The sequence below is a fragment of the Jaculus jaculus genome, chromosome 15, assembly GCF_020740685.1.
Source record: "Jaculus jaculus isolate mJacJac1 chromosome 15, mJacJac1.mat.Y.cur, whole genome shotgun sequence".
Taxonomy (NCBI): Eukaryota; Metazoa; Chordata; class Mammalia; order Rodentia; family Dipodidae; genus Jaculus; species Jaculus jaculus.
Genome location: NC_059116.1, coordinates 65,092,606 through 65,119,200, shown reverse-complemented (window position 1 = coordinate 65,119,200; position 26,595 = coordinate 65,092,606). Strand labels below are relative to the sequence as shown.

The window sequence follows — 26,595 nt, the reverse complement described above, 5'->3', positions numbered from 1 at the left end:
TAATGGGGGTGAAAAGGTCTAAGTGAGGTCAGAGGAAGAGAGTGAGTAAAGGAAAGGTGTAGGGAGGGCTAATCAAAATTTAAGAAGATATAAATAAATCACATGGAAACCTACTTTTTGGACAATGGAATACTAGGGAGACATAGGTTACTACTAGAAGAAGTTACTATTACTATTACTAGAAGAGTTGTTGGCCAGGGAGGTCCCTGATGCCCCCAAAATATTACAGGTCATTGCCAAGGCCCTAGGTTTCCCACCACGAATAAATAGTAGGATTACTGAAGACTCCACATACTGATGCTACAAGGTCGCTGAGAAGTCCTGCTGGAACTGAGCTGATAACCTCCTCCATATAAACCAGCTGACAGAAAGCTGGAAGAAGCAACGCTGCATGCATTTCATTGAGAGAGAGAAAAACCCCAGTGAAGATACTCAACAGTGGACACTGCAAACCTTATATTTGGCCAGCCAGGCCAAATGAGCTAACTGATGCAATAGTGGCATTTCTGCTATGGAGGAAACCAACTGCCCTCTAATTTGGGAATAATAATAATGGGAGGGAATACATCCCTGTTACTGAAAACCTACAACAGGGGTAGTCATGAGCCTTCGAGGTGAATTGTCTGCTGCTGTCTGGCTAAATGTATGTACTATGCTCATCATACTTCCCGGCAAGCACTTCTATTAATGTTCATACCCTTATACTAATGCTACTCTCACTTTTGGTTAGAGAACCTTCTCTTTTCAGATGGCAGTGACCTTAGGATGACTCAGAAGGCACCACGGTCCTGAGAAGAAGTGACAGAGGAGTGTTCAGCACTGCAATATCTCTATCACATCTTCCAAGGCTCAGAGTCCATTGTGGAAGAGGTGGTGGAAAGAATGTAAGAGCCAAAGGAAGGAAGGGTAGAACTCCTTACAACGTGCTCCTCCAGATGCAAAATGGCCTGGATATCCATGACCTCACAGTGCCTGACACTACCTACACAAGACCATCATAATAATAAGACATCAAAATAAAAGAGAGATTGATTGAAAGGGGGAGGGGATATGATGGAGAGTGGAGTTTCAAGGGGAAAGTGGGGGTCGGGAGGGAATCACTATAGGATATTGTTTATAATCATGGAAGTTGTCAATAAAATAAATAAATAAATAAACTGAAAAAAAATTATAGACATTACCAGGAGATCATAACAGTAATGAAGTTTGCTCAGGGAAGGGCACCTTCTTTGAGATATTAACTGGATAAAATATAAAATATGTTAACTTGATGCCAAGGTTTTAATCAGTAGCAAAACTGAGTCTTATGGGTTACTCATTACACTCATTAACACCTCATTGATGCTAATTTCTTATGGCTTAAGGGCTATAAAAACTGGCTTTAAGACTCTCAATAAAATAAATTAGGTTCCTCTATTTGTCAAGGTTTAACTATTGGAAAAGCTGAGTCTTAAGATAAAATTTTACAAACAAATGTTTAATTTCCAAGGGTGGGGTACTCATACCCAAAGACATTGTAACTTTATGAATAGCTTCTATTTTATTTATGCTAATTCTACTGAATGGTCATCACTAGGTTTAATCATTTATGCTTAAGTGATTTAATTTCAGTCATGATAACTTTCATCTTCCTGTTAGAATAGGCTGGGATAACTTGTCTAAGCTGTATCAATTTTAAGTTATAGATAAGACATAAACTGTTTTATGTTAGTAAAAATTTATATTATACATAAATCAATTGCTATCGAGATTAAGCTAAAAACATTGTTTTTCAAATAGTGTTTTCTCTTTCAAAACAGATTTGTCAAGGGTTGTATTAGAGCTTAGCTGTTTTGGTTCAACAATGACCAGATTCTGCTCTATTGTATGTAAAATATCTGTCTCATTTCTGGCATCTCAAGTCAGTGCTTATAACAAAATTAACTCTTATGACATATTCCTTGCTTTAGGGTATAGCCTCGTGCTCAAACAATGATCCTCATCTGAGAAAAAGCATTTCAAGCTCTGTGGTTCTATTTGCAATGTTCCCTGGATAATTGGTAACCACACAGATATTTGGACTAACCAAAGATGTTTTCAAACACAGGTGCTAAGACTTTTTACTATCTTACTTGTCTTTTTGCTGTCAATTTCTAGGTTAAATTAACTGGTTTAGATGTATATTATTTCCAAGACTGATAACAGGTTCTGCCTGTATTTATAGCTGTTAGATCTTTAAAGGGTAAGATGTGCCTACCTTCTATGCATCAGATCTGGCCTAGGCTGCCACAAAAGGACTAAACTTAGACTGGACAAAATGAGTTTAAGCTCTTGTGCCATTCTTTTAATAGATCTATTTCAGTAATAACTTTCCTTTTTTATGTTTTTGTTTTTAGTTTTTTCGAGGTAGGATCTCCCTCTAGCCCAGGCTGGCCTGGAATTCACTCTGTAGTCACAGGGTGGCCTCAAACTCATGGCAATCCTTTTACCTCTGCCTCCTGAGTGCTGGGATTAAAGGCATGCACCACTATGCCTGGCTATTTCAGTAATCAAATATGCAATATATATATAAATATATATATAAATATATATATATATATGTACACACATATATATACATGTATATATATGTATGTATATGCATGTGTGTGTATGTGTATATATATATATACACACACACACATACACACACACATACATACATACATATACACACACACATACATACAGGTTGGTGTGACTTCCTTTCTATGTGTATTAATAACCTATGTAAAATCCAAAGCCACTTGTAATATCAAAGCAAAAAAGACCAATATTTTGGCTCCTGCTCCTAAGTCAAGAGGCCACTGGAGAAGATAGGATACTTGTAAAATGGCCCCCTGGTAATTCACCAATCTTCCTGATCAGAGAGGATACAGAGACACAGAAACAAAAAGTCACTATACAGTCTAAAACAGAATAGTAACAACTGAGGGAAAAAAAATCAGTCCTCCTGGTTTTCCAAAGAAGGAAAACTACTTGGCCAGCAAGGCACTGACTCATCTAAACAGACAACAACAGTAACAGAAAAGCTGCAGGGCTACTCCTGGGTCCCTAAAGTCTCTTTTGGAGAGCCTATGTGACCTCCAAAATTAATCCTTGATTAAATTTTGACTACCTGCTTGGTCTTAAATACTCATAAATGTATAACCAAAGATAAAGGATACCTCAAAAACATGAATAACATATCCAAAAGACTTCCCTTATACTGGGATACTGGGAACAATGGTGAATTTCTTCTAACTTGTGTCAGAATATCCTTAAATAAGTCCTGAAATCAAAAATATATTTGTACAGCCTTTAATGGTACCCAGTGGCTCTATGGAACCAACCTTTGGCCTTTTCCTTCGGTCATTATTGGGGGAAGGATCGGACTCAGTCAAAGACTGACCTGGAACTCATTTCAGACCCGAAATCTCAACATCCCAGTTGACAGGATTAGGATATAGGGCAATACACACCCTTACGGACTTTGGCTTTGTCGGATTATCTGTTTGTTTTAATCCCCACTACTGCAGAAATACTCTGTGCTGGTTTGGGTTAAATGTATATCGCTCAGTTGAATTTCAGAATTTGCCTATAAATTGCTTCACCCAGTATACTACAATTCTTGAATAGCAGGCAAACTCAACACACAGGGTCACTCCTGCTGTTTTCTTGCAATAGAAGAGTTAAACTTGGCACCTTAAACTACTACCCTAAAGGTATATGAAGTTGGATTTATACAGTTAAGAACACTGCAGATAAATAGAAAACCCAAGCATCAAATTAACTCAAGATGCAAAAATCTCCACATTATAATATAAGAAACATGAAAAATCAAGACAATACAATCCCACAAAAAATTATAAATCCATAAGAAATGACTCCAGTGAGACCGTTTTAGATGAAATGCCTGACAAAGATTTCAACAACAAAAAAAGATTATATCTATACTCAAAGAAATCAAAAGAATCAAAGAAGCAAACAAACTTCTGAAGGAGAACACTGGAAACCAACTTAATGAAATAAGGAGGCCATTACAAGACATCAGTAAGGACATAGAAATAATGAAAAATGCCAGTCAGAAATATTAGACATGAAAAACAGAGTAAGTCAGATAGAAAACTCTGTGGAAAGTCTCACCAGTAGAATGGATCAAGGAGAAGACAGAATATCTAAACTAGAAGACCAGGTGGCAGATCTAATACAGTCCAACAAAGAGAAAGACAAACTAATAGGAAAGCATGAATAGGAATTTCAAGACATTCAGGACATTATGAAGAGATCAAACATAACAATTCAGGGCACAGTAGAAGGAGAATTTCACTTCAAAGGCATAGCAGGTATTTTCAACAAAATCATAGACGAAAACTTCCAGCAATAGGGAAAGTAATAACATGACAATGGAGATAAAGGAAGCCTTTAGAACACCAAAAAGACAAAATCAGAAAAGAAATTCTCACCACCATATCATAATTAAAATACAAAACCACAAAGGAAAGCCCATCAGGATCACAGCAGATTACTCAACACAAACTTTAAAAGTGAGAAGGGCTTGGAATGATTTATTACAAGTTCTGAAAGATAACTGTCAACCAAGATTACTTTTGCTACAAAGCTACTTATCCAAATTGACAGAAAAATAAGGACATTCCACAACAAAAACAGGCTAAAGGAATATATGAACACTAAACCAGCTCCATAGAAAATACTTGAAAGGATCATTCATGTAGAAGAGAAAGAAAAGCACCACACATGTAAAAAAAAGGAGAAAAAAATCCATACTCAAATAATAGTTAATACAAGAGAATAAAGGAAAAACCAGAAGAACTACAAAACAAGAAGAATGGCAAGAATAATACCTTTCAATAACGCTTAATATCACTGGCCTCAATGCACCAACCAAAAGATACAAGTTTGTAGACTAGGTTAAAAAGTAGGATCCTTCTATTTGTTGCCTCCAAGAAACCCACATTTCCATAAATGATGGACACTATCTTACGGTGAAAGATTAGAAAGCAGTGTCTCAAGCAAATGAGTCTAGAAAACAAGCAGATGTTGCTATCCTAATATCTGATAGGGAACACTTCTAACTAATATTAATTAAGTAAGATAAAGAAGGTCACTTTATATTGATTAAAGGAGAACTCCAACAGGAGGACATTATGATTCTAAACACATATACACCTACATGGGTTCTCTGAATTTCATCAAACACTATTAGAATTTAGGTCACAGATCACACCAAATACAGTTATAGTGGATGGCATCAACACCCCACCCTCATCAATTGGCAGGCCATACAAAAAAACAGACAGACAAGCATCTGGATTAAATGATGTCACAGAACAAATGACCTAACAGATATCTACAGAGCATTCCATCCAGATGCTACAGAATACACATTCTTTGCAGCAGCACATGGAACATTCTCTAAAACTGACCGTATATTAGGACAAAAGCATACCTTAACAAATAGAGGAAAGTTGAAATAATTCCTTGTATCTATGTGATTACAATGGATTGAACTACAAATCAACAACAAGAAAAGCTATAGAGCACACACTAAATCATGGAAACTAAATAACACACAACTAAATGATGAATGGGTCAATGAAGAAATCAAGAAAGAAATCAAAAAATTCATAGAGTCAAATAATAATGAGAACATAATATACCAAAACCTTTAGGATACAAAGAAGGCAGTCCTAAGAGGGAAATTTATAGTTTTAAGTGCCTACATTAAGAAATTAGAAAGGTCACAAGTAAAACAGTCAATGATCTACCTTAAGGCCTTAGAGAAAAAAGTACAAATCAAACCAAAAATCAGCAAATGGGAAGAAATAATAAAGATTAGGGCAGAAATTAATGAAATAGAAACAAAAAATCAAAAGAATCAATGAAACAGAGTTAGATACTTAGCAAATCTGAACAAAAGAAAGAGAGAAGAGACATAAATTAATAAAATTACAGATGAAAAAGACACCATTACAACAGATACCACAGAAACTCAGAAAATCATAAGGACATATCTTAAGAACATATACTCCACTAAGTTTGAAAATCTGAAAGAAATGGATGATTTCCTTGACTGATATGACCTACTAAATTAAATCAAGATAAGATAAACCACTTAGATAGACCTATAACATGCATGGAGATCCAAGCAGTTATAAAAACATTTCCCAACTAAAAGTAGTCCAGGCCCAGATAAATTCACTGGTGAACTTTACCAGACCTTCTTTAACACCAATGAGCCTAAAACTTTTCCATAAAATGGAAAACGAAAAAAATTCTACCAAACCTCTTCTATGAAGCCAGTATCACCCTGATACCAAAACTAGACTAGACAGAACAAAAATGAATTAAGAGACCAATCTCCCTCTAATATTTCTCAATTATAAAATATCTGCAAACAGAATATAAGAATATGCCAGAAAGATCACTCACCCTGACCAAGTAGGCTTTATCCCAGAAACGCAGGGATGTTTCATCATTCATAAATCAATAAATGTAATAAACTATATAAATGGGCTGAAGGACAAAAATCACATGATCATCTCATAAGATGCAGAAAAGGCTTTTGACAACATGCAACATCCTTTTATGACAAAAATCCTAAAAAAAAAAAAAAAACCCTAAGAATAGAAGGAATTTATCTTAACATCATAAAGGCTATTTATTTATGACAAACTGATAGCCAATATTATGCTAAATGGGGAAAAACTTGAAGCATTTCCACTAAAATCAGGAAGAAGACAAAGGTGTTCACTGTCCCCATGTTTATTTAATATGGCACTGGAAGTCACAGCCATAGCAATAAGGTAAGAGGCATGTATAAAAGGGATACAAATTGTAAAGGAAATATTATTATTAGTAGATGACATGATTCTATACATAAAGGACCCTAAAGACTCCACCAGCAAACTGTTAGAGCTGATAAGCAGTTACAGCAATGTAGCAGGATATGAAATAAATACATAGAAATCAGTAGCCTTCCAATACACTAACAACAAACAAACTAAGTATGAAATCAGGAAATCTCTCCCATTCACAATTGCCTCAAAAAAAAAAAAAAAATAGTAAAGTACCATTGGAATAAACCTAACAATGAAGTATCTCTGCAATGAAAACTTAAAAACCCTTAAAACAGAAATTGCAGAAGATACTAGCAAATGGAAAGATATCCCATATTCTTGGAGAAATCAATATTGTGAAAATGTCAATCTTACCAAAAGCAATCTATACCTTTAAAACAATCGCCATCAAAATGCCAACGGTATTCTTCACAGAAATAGAAAAACAATCCTAAAATTCATTTGGAAGCCCAAAAGCCCTTGAATAGCCAAAACAATTTTGATCAACAAAAGTAAGGCAGGTGGTATCACCATAAGTTTAACCTATATTTCAAAACCATAATAACAAAAACAGCATGTTACTAGCACAAAAACAGACATGTAAATCAATGGAACAGAATAGAGGACCAAGATGTAAGTTCAGGCAGCTAGACACCTGATCCTTGACAAAAGTGCCAAATATTTTCATTGGAAAAAAGACAGCCTCTTCAACAAATGGTGCTGGGAAAACTGGATATCTATATGTAGAAGGATGAAAATATATCCTTACCTCTCTCCATGAACAAGAATTAAGTCCAATGGATCATAGACCTTACTATCTGACCTACAACTCTGAAACTGTTAAAGGAAAAAGAAGGGGCAGTCCTTCAATAAATTGGTATAGGCAACAACTTTCTGAGTATAAACCCAGTGGCTCAAGAAATAAAACCACTAAATCAACCACTGGGACCTCATGAAATTACAAAACTTTTATACAGCAAAGGTCACTGTGAATAGAGCAAAGAGGCAACCTATAGAATGAGAGAAAATCTTTGATAGCTATACATCTCACAGAGGATGAATATACATAATATATAAAGAACTCAAAAAACTAAATAACAAAAAAACAACACAAATTAAAAAGTGGGCTATGACAGAAATCCTTCTGGAACTGAGCTGATAACCTCCTCCATGTACACCAATTGAAAGAAAGCCAGAAGAAGCCATTCTGCATGCAGTTCAATGGGAGAGAGAGAAATCACCAGTGAAGATACTCAACAGTGGACACTGCAAGCCTTATATTTGGCCAGCCAGGCCAAATGAGCCAACAGTTGCAATAGTGTCATGTCTGTCATGGTGGAAACCAACTGCCCTCTAATTGGTCTGGAGGCTTGCTCCATGAGAGGGAATACATCCCTGATACTGAAAACTTAAAGCAGGAGTAGTCATGAGCCCTAGGGGTGTAACATCTGCTGCTGTCTGGTTAAATGTATATACTATGCTTATCAAACTGCCCAGTAAGCACTTCTCTGAATGTTCATACCCTTATATTAATGTTACTCTCACTTTTTGTAGGGAATCTTCTCTTTTCAGATGGCAGCGACCTTGGGATGACTCAGAAGGCATCATGGTGCTGGAAAGAAGTGACAGGAATGCTCAGTACTGCAATATCTCTATCACACTTTCCAAGGCTCAGGGTCTATTGCGGAAGAGGTAGCGGAAAGAATGAAGAGCCAAAGGAAGGGTAGGACTCCTTACAACGTGCCCCTCCAGACACAAAATGGCCTGGATATCCATGACCTCACAGTGCCTAACACTACCTACCAAAGACCGTCATAATAGGAGGAAAAGATCATAACACCAAAATAAAAGAAAGACTGATTGAAAGGGGGAGGGGATGTGATGAAGAATGGAATGTCAAAGGGGAAAGTGGGGGGGAAGGAGGGCATTACCATGGGATATTGTTTACAATCATGGAAGTTGTTAATAAAAAAAATTTGAAAAGAAAAAATAAATTAATTAATAACATAAAATAAAATTGAAGCTGGAATAAAAAAGGTGGCTATGGAACTAAATAAAGAGTTCTGGGCTGGAGAGATGGCTTAGCGGTTAAGCGTTTGCCTGTGAAGCCTAAGGACCCCGGTTCGAGGCTTGGTTCCCCAGGTCCCACGTTAGCCAGATGCACAAGGGGGCGCACACGTCTGGAGTTCGTTTGCAGAGGCTAGAAGCCCTGGTGCGCCCACTCTCTCTCTCCCTCTATCTGTCTTTCTCTCTGTGTCTGTCGCTCTCAAATAAATAAATAAATAAAAATATTAAAAAAAAAAAAAAAAGAGTTCTGAAAGTACCGGGTGTGGTGGCGCACGCCTTTAATCCCAGCACTCGGGAGGCAGAGGTAGGAGGATCGCCGTGAGTTCGAGGCCACCCTGAGACTCCTTAGTGAATTCCAGGTCAGCCTGAGCCAGAGTGAGATCCTTCCTTGAAAAACCAAAAAAAAAAAAAAAAAAAAAAAAAAGAGTTCTGAAAGAAATACAACTGGCATATACACATTGGAAAAAAAAACAGTTCTAGGGCTGGTGAGATGGCTTACCAGTTAAGGCGTTTGCCTGCAAACACAAAGGACCCAGTTCAAAGATCTATTTTAAAAAAAGTTTTACTCTTTTCAGATAGCAATGACCTTGGGATGACTCAGAAAGCACCATAGTGCTCAGAAGAAGTGACAGAGGCATACTCAGCACTGGAACATCTCTATCACACCTTCCAAGGCTCAGGGTCCATTGTGGAAGAGGTGGCAGAAAGAATATAAGAGCCAAGAGAAGTAGGGCTCCTAACAACTCCCCCAGACACAAAATGGCCTGGATATCCATGACCTCACAGTGCCTGACACTACCTACACAAGACCATCATAATAGGAAGAACAGATGATGACATCAAAATAACAGAAAGGCTGATTAAGAGGGTAAAGCAGTATGGAGCATGGAGTTGCAAAGGAGAAAGTAGGGGGTTAGGGAATTACAATGGTTTATTCTCTATAATGATGGAAGTTGCCAATAAAACTAATTTTTAAAAAATGTACTACATCCTTAGTCATCAGGGTAATTCAAATTAAGACTACTTAGAGATTCCATCTAACTCCTCCGAGATGGCTATCATCAAGAAAACAAATGAGGGCTGGAGAGATGGCTTAGCACTTAAGCATGTGCCTGTGAAGCCTAAGGACCCCGGTTCGAGGCTCGGTTCCCCAGGTCCCACGTTAGCCAGATGCACAAGGGGGCGCACGCATCTGGAGTTCATTTGCAGAGGCTGGAAGCCCTGGCGCGCCCATTCCCTCTCTCTCCCTCTATCTGTCTTTCTCTCTGTGTCTGTTGCTCTCAAATAAATAGATTTTAAAAAAATTAAAAAAAAGAAAACAAATGACAATAAAAGCTGCTGAGGATGCAGAAAAAGAGGAACCCTTCTGCATTGTTGATGGGAATGTTGTCTGGTACAGCCATTATGGAAATCAGTGTGGAGGTTCCTGAAACAGCCAAAAAATATTTACCACATGACTCAGCTACCACACTCCTAATCATATATCCTAAGGACTCTTCTTACTACCTTAGGGATACTTGCACAACAATGTTTATTGCTGATCTGTTCACAGCAGGAACATGATCTGTTCACAGTAGGAAATGGAACGAGCCTAGATGTCCCTCCACTTTTGAATGGATAATGAAGATGTGGTACACAATGGAGTTCTAGTCAGCAGTAAAGAAATATGAAATTATTAAATGTGCAGGGAAATCGATGGACCTGGATTTTAACCTATGCTACAGAGCCATAGTAACAAAAATAGCATGGTACTGGCACAAAAGCAGACATGTAGATCAATGGAACAGAATAGAGGACCCAGATGTAAGTCCAGGTAGCTGTAGCCACCTGATATTTGATAAAAATGCCAAAACTACGCATTGGAGAAAAGACAGCCTCTTCAGCAAATGGTGCTGGGAAAACTGGATATGTATCTGTAGAAGAATGAAAATAGATTCTTCTCTCTCTCCATGCACAAGAATTAAGTCCAAATGGATTAAAGACTTTAACATCAGACCAGAAACTCTGAAACTGCTAGAGGAAAAAGTAGGGGAAACCCTTCAACATATTGGTCTTGGCAAAGACTTTCTGAATATAACCCCAATTGCTCAGGCAAGAAAACCGCAGATTAACTACTGGGACCTCATGAAACTACAAAGATTTTGTGCTGCAAAGGACACTGTGAATAAAGCAAAGAGGCAACATACAGAATGGGAAAAAAATCTTTGCCAGCTACATATCTGATAGAGGATTAATATCTAGGATATACAAAGAACTCAAAAATCAAAAATCAAAAATTAAATAATAAGAAATCAAACAAGCCAATTAAAAATGGGCTATGGAGCTAAATAGAAAGTTCTCAAAAGAAGAAATACGGATGGTGTATAAACATCTAAAAAAATGTTCTACATCCCTAGTCATCAGGGAAATTCAGATTAAATTGCACTGAGATTCTATCTCACTCCTGTCAGATTAGCTACCATCATGAAAACAAATGATCATAAATGCTGGCGGGGATGTGGAAAATGAGGAGCCCTTCTACTCTGTTGGTGGAAATGCAATCTGGTCCAGCCATTGTGGAAATCAGTGTGGAGGTTCCTAAAACAACTAAAGATTGATCTACCATATGACCCAGCTATAGCACTCCTAGGCATATATCCTAAGGACTCGTCTCATTTCCTTAGAAGTATGTGCTCAACCATATTTATTGCCGCTCAATTCATAATAGCTGGGAAATGGAACCAGCCCAGATGTCCTTCAACTGATGAATGGATAATGAAGATATGGCACATTTATACAATGTACTTCTACTCAGCAGTAAAGTAAAATGAAGTTATGAAATTTGCAGGAAAATGGATGGATCTGGAAGGGATTATACTAAGTGAAGTAATGCAGGCCCAGAAAGCCAAGCGCCACATGTTCTCCCTCATATGTGGATCCTAGCTACAGATAATTGGGCTTCTGTGTGAGAAGGAAAAAACTCAGTAGCAGAGGCCAGTATGCTAAAAAAGAGATATAAAGGGAAGAGAAAGGAAGGGAGGAGGGTACTTAATAGGTTGGTATTGTATATATGTAAGTAGAAGAATAGATTAACGGGGTGAAAAGGCCCAAAGTGAGGTCAGGGGAAGAGATCGAGTAAAGGAAAGGTGGAGAGAGGGTTAATCATAATCTTAAAGGCTATACATAAATCATATGGAAACCTATGTTTTGGACAATGGAACACTCAGGAGCCATAGATTGTTGCTAGAAAATTTTCAGTGTCAGGGATGGGATACCTTCCGGTGAGTTGTTGGCCAGGAAGGTCCCTGATGCCCCCAAAACATTATAGGCCATTGCCAAGGCCCTTGGTTTCCCACCAAGAATAGATGTTAAGACCCTATTGCTAAAGACTCCACATACTTGGGCAGCAAGGACACTGAGAAATCCTGCTGGAACTAGGCTGATAACCTCCTCCATGTAGACCAGCTGACAGAAAGCTGGAAGAAGCCATTCTACATGCAGTTCAGTGGGAGAAAGAGATATCACCAGTGAAGATACTCAACAGTGGACAATGCAAGCCTTATAATTGGCCAGCCAGGCCAAATGAGCCAACGGGTGCAAGAGTGGCATAACCATCATGGTGGAAAGCAACTGCCTTCCAATTGGACTGGAGTCCTGCTCCATGGGAGGGATTACATCCCTGATACTGAAAACTTAAAACAGGGGTAGTCATGAGTCCTAGGGGTGTAACATCTGCTGATGTTTGGATAAATGTATATACTAGGCTTATCAAACTGCCCAGTAAGCACTTCTCTTAATATTCATACCCTTACATTAATGCTACTCTCACTTTGGGTAGAGAATCTTCTCTTTTCAGATGGCAGTGACCTTGGGACAACTCAGAAGGTATTATAGTGCTGAAAAGAAGTGACTGGAGTACTAAGTAACATCTTGATCACACCTTCCAAGCCTCAGGGTATAATACAGAAGAGGTGATGGAAAGAATGTAAGAGCCAAAGGAAGGGTAGGACCCCTTATAACATGCTTCCTCCAAACATAAAATGGCCTGGATATCCATGACCTCATAGTGCCTGACACTCCCTGCACAAGACCATCATAAGAGGAGGAAAAGATCATGATACCAAAATAAAAGAAAGACTGATTGAGATGAGGAGGGGATGATGGAGAATGAAATTTCAAGGGTAGGGGGAGGGTATTACCATAGGATATTTTTTATAATCATGGGAAACGTTAAAGAAAAATAAAAATTAATCACTGAGAAATCAAGCTGGAGCTGAACTGGAAGTCTCCTTCCTATGGACAAGCTGACAGAAAGCTGGAAAGAGCTATGCTGCATGCAGCCCTATGGGAGAGAGAAGTCATCAAAGGTGGTAAACAGTAATGGACCCTGCAAGCCCTAGTGCCAACTAGTACAATAGTGGCATATCTGTTATAGGGAAAACCAACTGCTCTGATTGGACCCAATGCCTATCCTACAAGACGGAATACATTCCTGATACTAAAAACCTAGTCAAAAGTCCATGGCTATGGGGAGGTCACACGCCCTAGGGGAGTAATACCTGCAGTTGTCTAGCTAAATGTATATATTATGCCCACCAAACTGCCCCATAAGCACTTTTATAATGGCTATACCAATAGATTAATGCTACTGTTACTTTTTGTTAAAGAAGCTTCTCTTTTCAGATGGTAGTGACCACTAGGATGCTCAAAAGTTACCAGAGTGCTTGGAAAAAGTGACAGTGGAGTGTTCAGCACTGAGATATCTCTTTCACACCTTCCAAGCCTCACAGTCCATTTTGAAAGAGGTGATGGAAAGAATGTAATAGTCAAAGGAAAGGAAGGATTGCTGAAATCCAATCTTCCAGACACAAAATGGCCTAGATATCCATGACCACAGTACCTGACACTACCTACACAAGACCATCACAATAGGAAGAAAAGATGATAACATCAAAATACAAGAAATACTATTTGAGAGGGGGAGGGGATATGATGGAGAGTGAATTTGAGAGAGGGAAAGTGGAACAGGGAGGGAATTATCATGGTTTATTGTCTAAGATTATGGCAGCTGTTAGTAACAAGTTAAGAAAAAAAAAAAAAGAGAAGAAAAAAGTGAGATTATTTAGGCCGGAAGAAAGGCAATACATACACCTTAATCAATTCACAAATGCACCTGTTTCTCTATTCCCACAGTCTACAAAGGGCACTGTTGGGACAAGGCGGGAAATGTGAATATGAACTATATGCTGGCTGGCAGCATTACACTGAGGAGACTGCAACAGGCTCTTCAAGCTCTGGAGCCAGTGTCAGTGTTTATAAAGACAATGCGGCCTAACAAAGTGTCTAACTTGATGAAAGTCTTGTCTCAAGGAAAGCAGCCACGTGGGAAATGAGAGCAGCGGCAATCACAAATTAAGGTACTTAGTGGAATGTTAGAAAAAATAGAATGAAAAGAAATCTTCAGACTAAAAGAATTACAGGGGCAAGGTAAGGTGGCACTTGCCTGCAGACTTAGCACTTGAGAGACTGAGGCACAGGGATTGTGAATTCAAGGGCCAGCCTGGGCTACATAGTGAGGCCCTATGTCAAGAAAAAAATTTACAGGAAAAAGGCCAAATGGGCAAAAGACCACAAATCTAACAGCAAAAAAAGACAAAACAGTTTATATTTTTATCTACATTCTTTTAACTTTCATCATCCAACACTTCACTGGACATATTCATATGTGTAACAGGAATGCCAGTTACATGCAGCTTACTGGGCATCAGAGAGATGGCCTAGGGGCTCAGGAGATGGCTCCGTCAGTACAGCACTCGCTTTGCAAGCATAAGGACCTAAGTTTATATCTCTAGCACCCACATAAAAGCTGGATGTGGGGCTGGAGAGATGGCTTAGCGGTTAAGCGCTTGCCTGTGAAGCCTAAGGACCCCTGTTCGAGGCTCGGTTCCCCAGGTCCCATGTTAGCCAGATGCACAAGGGGGCGCACATGTCTGGAGTTCATTTGCAGAGGCTGGAAGCCCTGGTGCGCCCATTCTCTCCCTCTGTCTTTCTCTCTGTGTCTATCGCTCTCAAATAAATAAATAAAAAATGAACAAAAAAATATTTAAAAAAAAAAAGCTGGATGTGGTGATGTACGCCCATGATCACAATGCTGAGGGCTGAGGCCCGAGAATCTCTAGGTCTTGTGGGTAGCTAATCTGGCTGAATCACTAAGCTGAGGTTGAATGAAAAACACTGTTGAGAAAAAACGTGAGGAGTGATCGAGGTGGAGAGTTGTCAAGGGAGATACCTGACATCAACTTCTGGCCTTAACACATACATGCACATGTGTGCATATACACTCACATACATGTGTGCCCAAACACATGAACACAGACACATGCATGCATGCTACACTCATAAACATGCACAAGAAAAAAAAGTACTTTCTAATCTGCATCACTTTACAGTGGCCTGTAGTAGAACATTCCATGTTGTTGACAAGAACTCTTTTTTGTTGTTGTTTGAAATTTTACCTTATTTGTAATATTTATAATATAGTAATAAATACTAATGATGATGATGAATAAATATAGACCAAGCAATGGTACTTATGGGTTTTGGCAGGTGGACGCTAATGTCTCTGCCACAATAATAATCTAAATGCAATGTCAACTAAAAATGACTCAACACTGAAATGCTGAAGATATTCTAAAATTTAGATATTTTATAAAAGTATAATCACACAAATCACTGCATTTGAGGGAAAGTAATGGTCTTAACAACTAAAAACATTAAAGGCAAATTCATCCCTGGCACTTAATAACAGAAGAGGCCTATGGTGGTATTACAAAGTGAAATTCCCAGTGATTGGTAAAGATATTGAAAAACCTCTTTGGTAATTGCACCAACACAGGTAACTCTTTAAAAGTTGGAAAGACAGGGCAGGAGAGATGGCTTAGCAGTTAAGGCATTTGCCTGCAAAGCCAAAAGACCCAGGTTCGATTCCCCAGGACTCACACAAGCCAGAGGTACCAGGTGGCACATGCATCTGGAGTTCATTTGCAGTGTGTCCTTTCTCTCTCTCTCTCCACCTCCCTCCCTCCCTTTCAATTAAAGAAATAAAAGTAAAATATTTAAAAATAAAGTTGGGAAGACATTATATTGAGATACTCAAATGAGTAGAAAAATTTATAAATATGCATGTCTCAAAAATAATAAGCAAGATTCTACCAATATATTTACCTAAATTGTAAGCTATAACACATTATAATTTCATTACAAATCAATGTTCATTTCCCCCTGTATAAGAATGAATTTTACAAGAATCTGTGTCCATTACTCATTATAAAGTATATGCTGATGGAATACAGTTACATATGGTTACTATAAATATATATATTTACAATATAGTTACATATAGCTGTGTGGCCTCAAGCTGAAAAGCCTCAAAATGAATTTCTGGGGTTCATTTGTGACCTGAAACTTGGTTTTCATAGGCCCCCCAAATGGCAGGATGGTCATTTACATGCGTACCTTAGGATGCCGACACGCATGTATCTGAGTGTTACGGTCTGTTGTGAGATGATGGAGAATGTCGGGCATGTTTCTGAACATGTCCAGTTTGTCCACATGAACCTGCAGAAAATAAGAGACAAAAGCAACACTGACTTGAAATTATTCCTAAGGATAAGTTGCTCCATGTTAATGACGCACAACACTGCTTAGTGAACTAACTTTCTCACTTTCTTGTAGCATAGTTTGAGGCTATTTCAGTGCTCAATAATATTCAGCTCAGGGATATCATCTGATTATGCTAATACATCCAAGAGTCATTCAATTCACATTTACTGTGTCCTTAATAGATGTCAAACTTGATTCTAAATCCTAAGTATATAGCAATGAAGAAAGCAACAGAAGCTGGGCATGATGGCACACGCCTTTAATCCCAGCACTCAGGAGGCAGAGGTAGGAGGATTGTTGTGAGTTCAAGGGCACCCTGAGACTCCACAGTGAATTCCAGGTCAGCCTGGGCTAGAGTGAGATCCTACCTCAAAGAAAAAAAAAAAAAAAACAGAAAGCAACAGAAGCACCGGGCGGGTGGCACATGACTTTAATCCTAGCACTTGAGAGGCAGACGTAGGAGGATCACTATGAGTTCTAGCCTGAGACTACATAGTGAATTCCAGGCCAGCCTGGGCTTCAGCAAGGCCTACCTCTAAAAATATGTTTTAAAAGGACTAAAGAGATGGCTCACTGGTTAAGGTACTTGCCGGCAAAAGCCAAAGGACTCAGGTTCAAGTCCCCAGTACCCATGTACAGCCGGATGCACAAGGTAAGCATGCATCTGGAGTTTGTCTGCAGTGGCTAAAGGCCCCAGCATACCTATTCATTCTCTGTCTCCCCCCACCCCCGGCTCTTTATCACTCTCTCAAATTAATATTCTTTAAAACTAATTAAAAAGAAAAAAAGAAAGTAACAGAAGCAATGAAGACTCGCCTCTCCTAGTAACACACTACAGGTCACACAGGCAACCGGTGCAGGAGAAAAAGGAGGACACGGACACAGGGCCTCAGGTCCCGTCACACACCTCCTCGCTGGGCAGAGAGGGCGGAGGCAGAACAACAAATCCCAAACCTTGGCCACCTTGGGGACTTTAAGGCAGATAACACTTAAAAGTGTTAAAATCAGGATGACATGGTTACTTAAAGCTTATCTTTGGGGGTTTTTAAGGCAAATGAAAAGAATATTAATTGACATTAGGGGGCTGAAGATATGGCTTAGTAGTTAAGGCACTTTTCTGCAAAACCAAAGGACCCAAGTTCTATTCCCTAGGTCCCATATAAGCAAGATGCACGAGGTGGAACATGCATCTGGAGGTTATATACAGAAGCTGGAGGCCCTGGTGTGCCCTCTCTGTCTTACACACACACACTTTCTCCCTCCCTCCCTCCCTCCCTCTCTCTCTCTCTCAAGTAAATAAGTAAAAATAAATTGACATTGGGATTATGAAATGGCAAAAAAAAGGAGGATTCTCATTTTCATGTCTGCATAACAGACTAAAGGAATGTCAAATTGCTATGTTGATGGATACCAAGGCAAGTATAAAAAAAGGTCCAGGACATAATTACTCACATGGTTGCTATGACCCATTTTTTGCTCACGACCTATTTACTTATGATCAATAAGAAGTAAACATAAGAGCTGGGGAGATGGCTCAGTGCCCACATAAAAATGCTAGGCATGGTGGCACACTTGTAATCCCAACACTGAGGAGGCAGAGACAGAAGGATCCCTGGAGTACACTGGCTGGCCAGTCTAACCTAATTGATGATCTCCAGGCCAATAATAGACCCTGTCTCAAAAAAAACAGCGGATGGTATTCCTAAGAATGATACCAAGGTGGTCCTGTGTCACCACACTCACACATATGCCTGTGTATACACACACACACACACAGAATGTAGTTGCATGCACACAAACACATACACATTCATAGACACACATTAAAAAAACAAACAAACATGAAAGCTGGGCATGGCGACACACACCTTTAATCCCAGCACTCCAGAGGCAAAGGTAGGAGGATCATCACGAGTTCAAGGCTACCCTGAGACTACATAGTGAATTCCAGGTCAGCCAGGCTAGAATGAGACCCTGCCTCAAAAAAATAAAAAACAAAAAAAAAAAAGAAACAAACAAACATGAGCCAGGTGTGGTGACACGTACCTATAACCCCAGCACTTGGGAGGCTAAGGCAGAACAGTCATGGGTTTGAAGCTAGCCTAGGCTACAGAGTGAGTTCAAGACCAAACTGGATTACAAGGTACACTATATCCCAAAAAAATAAGAGGAAGTAAAATAAAGTATGAAAGTGGTAAGAATGAATTTGATTTTGTAGCTCCATTAAGAAAAAGGGGAACATTTTGAGTTGTATGAAGAGAACAGGGGCTCTCATCTCACTGGGCAGGGCTCACAGGTCATCACTGATGTCCCTCTATTGAAAACCTCACAACTTTCCCTTTTTAAATTGCTGATCTAAAATTGCCCCCATTCTCTGCAAAGGGACTCAAGTTGGGCTCATTCTGAGAGAGCTCTGGAGTCACGCCCAGTGCCTCCCATGAAATCCTCTTGTGCCCTGGCATCTTCCTCCAAGGACATGGGAACTGCAGCTTCCAGTCCCCATGCGCCATTGAAGTTACATCAAGAGCCTGGAGCCTTGCTACCTTTATATTTTGCAAAGACAGGGTACAAAATAAAAGAAGGAAGACAGTATGAATAAAAATGGTAATAATAATTTCTTTAAAAAATAGAGAGCTGGAAAAATGGTTTAGCAGCTAAAATGCTTACCTGTTAAACCTAAGGATCCAAGTTCAATTCCCCAGCCAGATGCACAAGGTGGCACATGAGTCTGGAGTTTGTTTGCAGTGGCCAGAGGCCCCAGTGCACCCATTCTCTCCCCACCTCTCTCTCTGCCTCTTTCTCTCTCTCAAAATAATTAATTAATTGATTAAAAAAATAGATGTGTAGATACAAACACTACCACTACTATTTTCTTAAACTTCAAAGGACATTTAACATTACAAATAGACCAATCCCAGAATTTAAAAATAAAAATAAGCAAATCCTTCCCCCAAAGGGAGAATGAACAACTTTATATCAATATATCTGAACAAAAAGACCTACTAAAATAGAGACTTGTGAAATAGGAAGTGAAGGACAAGAGATATAGGGAGAGAGGAAAGGGGAACTTTTGAAATTTCAAATGCAAAAGAACTAGACTAATTTCACTTTGCTGTAGTGTATTGTACATTACTGCCAGTTCTGGACTCAATTTTGTCAGCTGGTGGGTCAATATTAAAGGTACACATTTGGGGGCTGGGAAGATGGCAGAGGGCATAAAGCACTGTTCTGCCTGGAGCATCTGAGTCTAATCCCCAGCACCACATAAACTGGATGTGGAGGTCATGACTATGAATCCCGCACTTAGGAGGTGGAAAGAGGAGTGTGGCAGTCTGAATGGATGCCCCAGTAGATACAGGACTTTTATTCAAGCTTGTAACTGACATCTCTAGCCGCCCTACGGTCCACCCCAAGGTGTGTCTGGGGCCGATCTGTTTCCAGACAGAAGACATGCACAGTGCTGGAGACCTGCCAGCGATGGGGTCCCGAGTGTGCTTGCTTGTGCTGGTGCTGGTGGCTTCTTCTGAGCCAGTGTCTTCTGACATCAAGGAACTTCCCCTCTCTCTGTAAGCTTCAGTAAACTCCTCCTCGGTAACTGCCCCTGGTTTGGAGGTTGATCCCAGCAATGTGAAGCTGACCGCGACAGGAGGCTAAGGAACTCAAGGTCATCCCTGACTGCCTACCATGTTTAAGGCCAGGCGGCATGCATGAGACTCTCAAAATCAATAAATAATACATTAATAAGTAAAGCACAAAATTAGAGTTTAAAATTTCCTACTAGTCCCAGCAATTCATTTTATTCAGTTATTGCAAAACCATCTTCTCTTAGGAACAGAAGTTCAAGACACTTGTCACTGAGCCTTTCAAGTGTGGGGTGTCCTTGCAGGATGGCCACCCCCACATACTCTGGGCTTTTCTACTTTAGGTCTAAGAGTCCAGTGCCAAGGACCCATGTAGGTGGGACTGAGAGACACTCCCACCAAGCCTGATACTGACCCCCTGCCCATCTCATGAACGAATGGTCCAGGACAGCATTCCTCATGAACTGTTGACCCTGACCCACACAGGCAACATGGTTTCCACAGCAACCAAGTACACAGCTACATTAAACACACACACAAAGAGAGAGGAAGGTGTGTATGCATGTGTCCAAGTTCCTAAGCACAGTTTTACAAACCACTAAGTACCTTAACAGCAATCAATGCACTCAGATTATCTCCTAGCTCAAATTTACACTCAGTACTGATCATAGTTACTGAACTTTCTTCATGACCCCCAGTTCAGAAAAAAAATCCTTTTATGGGGCACTTCACTGAAGACACTTCTAATACTTTCCAGCTTCGGTGAATTTAGGAAGTGAGTTCACAAAAATGCATTCTGAGGGGCCACTGACCTCTACCACGATCTTTATTTAAAATTTTATTTATTTATTTACTTAAGAGAAAGAGCGAGCGAGTATCGGCATACCAGGGCCTCTGGCCTCTGAGAATGAACTCCAGATGCGTGCTCCACTTTATGTGTCTGGCTTTGTGTGGGTGCTGGGGAAATTGAACAGCGGCCATCAGGCTTTGCCAGCAAGTGCCTTTAACTACTGAGCCATCTCTCCAGCCCACCCACCATGCTTGGATAAGATGCTCTCCCTCGTCACTGGTTTCACCTGCCTGGGGCTGGGGAAGAGAGGGAAAGCGAGGAGGGGAGGTAAAAAGACCTGTCACGGCACCTGGACTCCCAGCTCCTCGCTAAGGTTCGTGAATAAATACTCGTAGCCGTAAGCTGCTTTGCAGTTCAACCACACAACGTGGTACGGACTCCTAGAGATCCAGCTTCGAGCCAGCTCTAAAATGCCACTCAGACACTCCTCCTGGATGGGGTTTTAAAAAGACCAACACTTTAGAGAGCATCACTTCTCCTTTCCCTCCCCCACATTGGAAGTATCCATGGCAGAGGAAACAATGAGGACCTGTTCTATGAGCCCGCCTGCCCGCGCCCAGCCCTCCAGGCAGACTTACACGACTTGGGATTTGATAAAACCTTGGGTCACAGAAAGTAGTATCTAAATATACACTCTGGATGTCTTTGACTCTGAAAAAAGAAAAACTTGGGGTTAGCCATGTCTTGGAACATTACCATGTATAAAATGGACACTTGGTGATTCTGGAGGCTGCTCCACTGCATTGTCATTGTTTAGTTAATCAACTCTGCTGGGAAATAATTTCCAAAGAATAAAATATAGATTTTTGTATAGACAGTAACTTTTAAAAAATTCCTATAGCTAAGCCGGGCGTGGTGGTGCATGCCTTTAATCCCAGCACTCGGGAGGCAGAGGTAGGAGGATTCCATGAGTTCGAGGCCACCCTGAGACTCCATAGTGAATTCCAGGTCAGCCTGGGCTAGAGTGAGACCCTACCTCGAAAAATAAAAAAAAATTCCTATAACTGCTATTCCAATCAACAGACAATATCCCATGACCTCATTTCAAGGAGGACAATCTGCTATCCTTTATGATTTTTATAATCAAGTTTTATTCTTTTTTTTTTTTTTTTTTTTTTTTTGGTTTTTCAAGGTAGGGTCTCACTCTAGCCCAGGCTGACCTAGAATTCACTATGGAGTCTCAGGGTGGTCTCAAACTCACAACGATCCTGCCTGCTACGTCTGCCTCCCAAGTGCTGGGCTTAAAGGCACGGGCCACCACGCCTGGCTCAAGTTTTATTAACAGGATAGAAGGCTTGTGCTGGAGGGAAAAGAGCAGGGACATTTTATTTAAACTATGTGGCCTTAATTTATAAAATCCAAGGAGCATAGAAAGTCCTATACCTTCCCCCAGAGTGCAGAAGCTCCATTCTAGAAGCTTCTCCTTTTGCCAATCTGAAGTCGCCTGTGTACAAAACAGTTCCATTATTGCCCTGAAATAAAAACCTGAAAAAGAAACAGATCCAGTGAGTTCCAAATCTCAAAGTCTTAATGAAGAAACATGCTGGGCCTGGAGAGATGGCTTAGCAATTAAGGCACTTGCCTGCTAAGCCAAAGGACCCCAATTTGAATCCCCAAGACCCACATAAGCCAGATGTATGAGGTGGCGCATGCATCTGGAGTTCATCTGCAGTGGCTGGAGGTCATGGCAAGCTCTTTCTCTCTGCCTCTTTCTCACTCTCTCATAAATAAATAAATAAATAAATAAGTTTATAAACAAAAAAGAAATATGCTGAACCTGTAGAAAGGCTTCCTGCCAAATACATCCTTATAATGCTGTGTTAGCCCTCACCCAGCCCTTAACTGTCACCTCTTCCATGAGGTAACAAAATATAAGAGAAATGGCAACACTGTTAAACCTGTGACAGGTGTCCTGTATGTCAGCACTCCAAATTCCACGCTGAGATCAATCCTTTCCATAAAGAAGAACATTCATGTAACAAGACAGCACAAAGTCGGGGGAGAAACAAGCACTGCCCAAGGGCTGGAGTGAGGGTTCGACGGTTACAGAAGCTTGACGGTCAAGCCTGCTGGCCCAGGTTCAAGTCCCAAGCTACCCACAAAACCACACCCCAAAACTTGCATAAGTATGTGGTGTTCATTGACAGTGGCCAAAGACCCTGGCACACCCATATATATACAGAAGCACATACATGCAAACAAATAAATAAAAAAAAATTTAAAAAGAAAGCTGCATTTTAATCCTGGTCTTCACCCTAGTTTCCCAAGTTCAATATGTAAACAAAGGTTAAAAACTGTCAGAAAAAAAAAAAAAATCAGCCAGGTGTGGTGGCGCATACCTTTAATCCTACCACTCGGGAGGCAGAGGTAGGAGGATTGCCATGAGTTCAAGGCCACCCTCAGGCTCCATAGTGAATTCCAGGTCAGCCTGGGCTAGAGTGAGACTCCACCTTGAAAAAAACCCATAACAACAACAACAACAACAAATAAGATCTCCTATAAATAATACTTTTCAAGACCCTGTAAAGTTATTTCTACAAATATAGTACATACTTATGTCTAGGAAAATGACAAGATAGATGGGTGCCCTTACATAACTGATCCTGGGCAATGACCGGCTGGTAGGAGGGTCACAACAATCTCTTCCTTCTAAAAAGAGAACAAAGAAAAAGCTTGTAACAGAAGTTATCATGAGGATGGCTCTGCTCGTCCCCTCGGTCTCCAAGCACTGGAAAGCAGTGGAGCCCTGCTCCACTCCACAGTTAAGTAGATGTGACAGTGCCCAGCAGTCATTGCACACTCAAGAGAATTGAAACGTGTGTCCACGCTAAGACTGGCACACGGATGTTCATAGCATAACCACTCCTGGCAGCCAAAAACATGTCTAGCTCTACCCATGTACATAAGTGCCCTTTGAGAACATGCTCAGAGAAAGAAGCAACATACAAAATAAGTCCTGTTGCATGACTGTTATTGATCTGACATGTCTAGAATAGACTAATCCATAGGACTGAAAGTAGAAGGAGGCTACCAGAAGCTGTGGCAGGAGGGAATGGGGAGTGGTTGCAATGGGTACAGACTTTCTCTCTCTCTCTTTTTTTTTTTTTTTTTGTTTTTTCGAGGTAGGGTCTCAGTCTAGCTCAGGCTGACCTGGAAATCACTCTGTAGTCTCAGGGTGGCCTCAAACTCATGGCAATCCTCCTACCTCCGCCTCCCGAGTACTGGGATCAAAGGCATGTGCCAGAGTTTCTCTTTTGAGTGATAAAAATATTTCTAAAAGTGACTGTGGTGAGGGACATACAACTCTGTGAGAACACTAAAAACCATTTAGTTGTGTACTTTAAATAGATGAATTGTGTGGCTATGGAGGCCTCAGTAAATCTGTGGTTTAATTTTAAAAAACTGGCTATATAGCTCAGTCCCAACTCACCACATCATATTGTTCTATTAGTACACAGCGTGTTGACTGTCCAGCCATCAGTAAGAAAGGGCACAGCTCTGTAAACACCGGCCCGCTGCTCAGTGACGGGAACTCCCAGTGTGACCTCCTCACGTATGCCTGACACTGCTCACCCCACAGGCCCTTCCACACGGGCCTCCAGTGGAGGCACAAAAGCCCCATCACACAAGAAATGCACGGGTCAAGGTGGGATAGCAGAACTGGTCACCAACAGCCTATCTTGCCCTTGGCTGCTTAGCTTTGAGGAAGTCTCTCAGCAATACACCTGTAAGTGACAAGCCCACCAGCCAATGACAACACCCTCCCCCCAAACAACACACAAAATCATCTGAGTCTAGAGTGGCATTTAGGAAGGTTTGGACCTCTCTCCTTCTCCTTCCTCTTTTCTAATACTGGAAAGAAACAATTTTGGCCAAAATTGCATAGTGGAAAATAAGTGCATCACTATCATGGACTGAATGTTTACATTCCCTGATAAATCCCAACTCTGAAATCCTGACCACCAAGGGGATCACAGTAGGTTTTCGGGAGGTGATTAGTTCTTGAATGCAAAGCCCCATGGGTGGAATTAGTGCATTTTAAAGGAGCTTGTTTTACCTAATGTGTGCAGACACCAGGAAAAGATGGACGCGTAAGACCTACATTGCGAAGCATTCCAATCTACAGTGACAGTAGCCCACAGGGATTAAAACAATCACAAATATTTTAGTTATTTTACCTAAAAATTCGCTCAATAATTTTTTATTTATGAATAAATGAGCATTTAAAATCATCTTATCACTAAAAAGAAAATTCAAATTATGTAATAGTTACCTCACCCGATGCTTCATCAACTAATGATATCTGGGTAGGAGTTTCAATTTCAATGGTTCTCTGTTAAAATAAAATAAGAGGTCATCAAGTCACTTTTCCAGGGCTTGTGATAACTTGTCTGTCTGAAACACTGAAAGCAGACTAAGAAGTTATAGACTATAAAACAAGTTCTGGGTTTGGTATAATTAAGTTTGGAAAAAAGTGATTGTATTAGTTATTATTTTGTTGCTGTGAACAAATACTTGATCAGAAGCAACTGGAAGAAAAAGGTTTAGTATGGCTTACAGGGTTATTTTATTTTATTTTATTTTATTTTATTTTATTGCAAAGATAGAGAGAAAGAATATGAATGAGAAAGAGAAAATGGGCATACCAGGGTCTCCTGCCACCGCAAACAGACTCCAGATGCATGTGCCACTTTGTGCATCTGGATTACGTGGGTGCTGGGGAAATGAACCCAGGCTTTGCCTGCTGAGCCATCTATCCAGCCCTGTCTTACAATTTTGAGGGGAAGGTTCTCAGCAGAGACAGCATGGCCGAAGGGAAGACATGGTCACAACCAAGATGTAGACAGGGAACAGAAATGGGGCCAGGCTCTAAAGCCTCAAGACCCACCCCTAGTAACCACCTTCCTACAGGAAAGCTCCATCTCCTAAGGTTCCCAACCTCTCCAGCAGTGCCAGCAGCTGGTATTCAAACACATAGGCCTGAGAGGGGTAATTTACATTTAACCCACCAACCTGACATAGATAGCAAAATGAAAATTATTAAGCCAGTGTAGCACAGTGGTGTAATGCTGGCCTAGCGTGAACAAGACCTTCGGCTCCGGGTTCCACTCCCAGCATCCTCCTCCACCTAAATCTAGTGACTAAGAAGCAAATGTTAAAATATTACACTTAGGGAATAAAGTGTCTAATTTATAATGCACTATGTAATATGGTGAGACCCAATATACCTAAAAAGCCATCTGGGCTTGGGCTTGGGATATTTTTGGACAAGAAATCTTTGATAACTGTAAGTTTCTTTGATAGTTATGGACGTTAAATAACCTTCTTACTTTCTCTGCCTCAACCTGGTATTTTTCTATTTCTCTAGATATTGGTCAACTTTGCCTAAATTACCTAAATATTAAAACATACCAGCATATTAATTTTCATGGAACAATAACATTGGTATTGTTAGTAATTATTTTTCTTTCTAACATTCTGTTTAAAAATACTATTTTTAAATATATATTAAATAATTTTTGTTTATGTGGTTCAGATATATTCTTTCCTTAAATTAAAAAAAAAACTGTTTAGAAAGGAAGGGAGGAGGATACTTAAT

The 26,595-nt window shown here is 40.1% G+C and overlaps 1 protein-coding gene across 1 annotated transcript in view; it reads right to left on the bottom strand.

Moving 5' to 3' along the window:
• The window catches only part of Dclre1c (DNA cross-link repair 1C), an 82,034-nt gene that overhangs the window by 44,001 nt on the left and 11,438 nt on the right, over nucleotides 1–26,595 (bottom strand). Inside the window, exons 4-9 of the mRNA XM_004662363.2 lie at nucleotides 25,270–25,329; nucleotides 23,590–23,645; nucleotides 22,380–22,481; nucleotides 21,575–21,647; nucleotides 21,286–21,426; nucleotides 16,419–16,520 (exon numbers count right to left, since the gene is read on the bottom strand). Coding sequence (XP_004662420.2) covers nucleotides 16,419–16,520; nucleotides 21,286–21,426; nucleotides 21,575–21,647; nucleotides 22,380–22,481; nucleotides 23,590–23,645; nucleotides 25,270–25,329 — 534 coding nt within the window. The remainder of the gene's footprint in view (nucleotides 1–16,418; nucleotides 16,521–21,285; nucleotides 21,427–21,574; nucleotides 21,648–22,379; nucleotides 22,482–23,589; nucleotides 23,646–25,269; nucleotides 25,330–26,595) is intronic.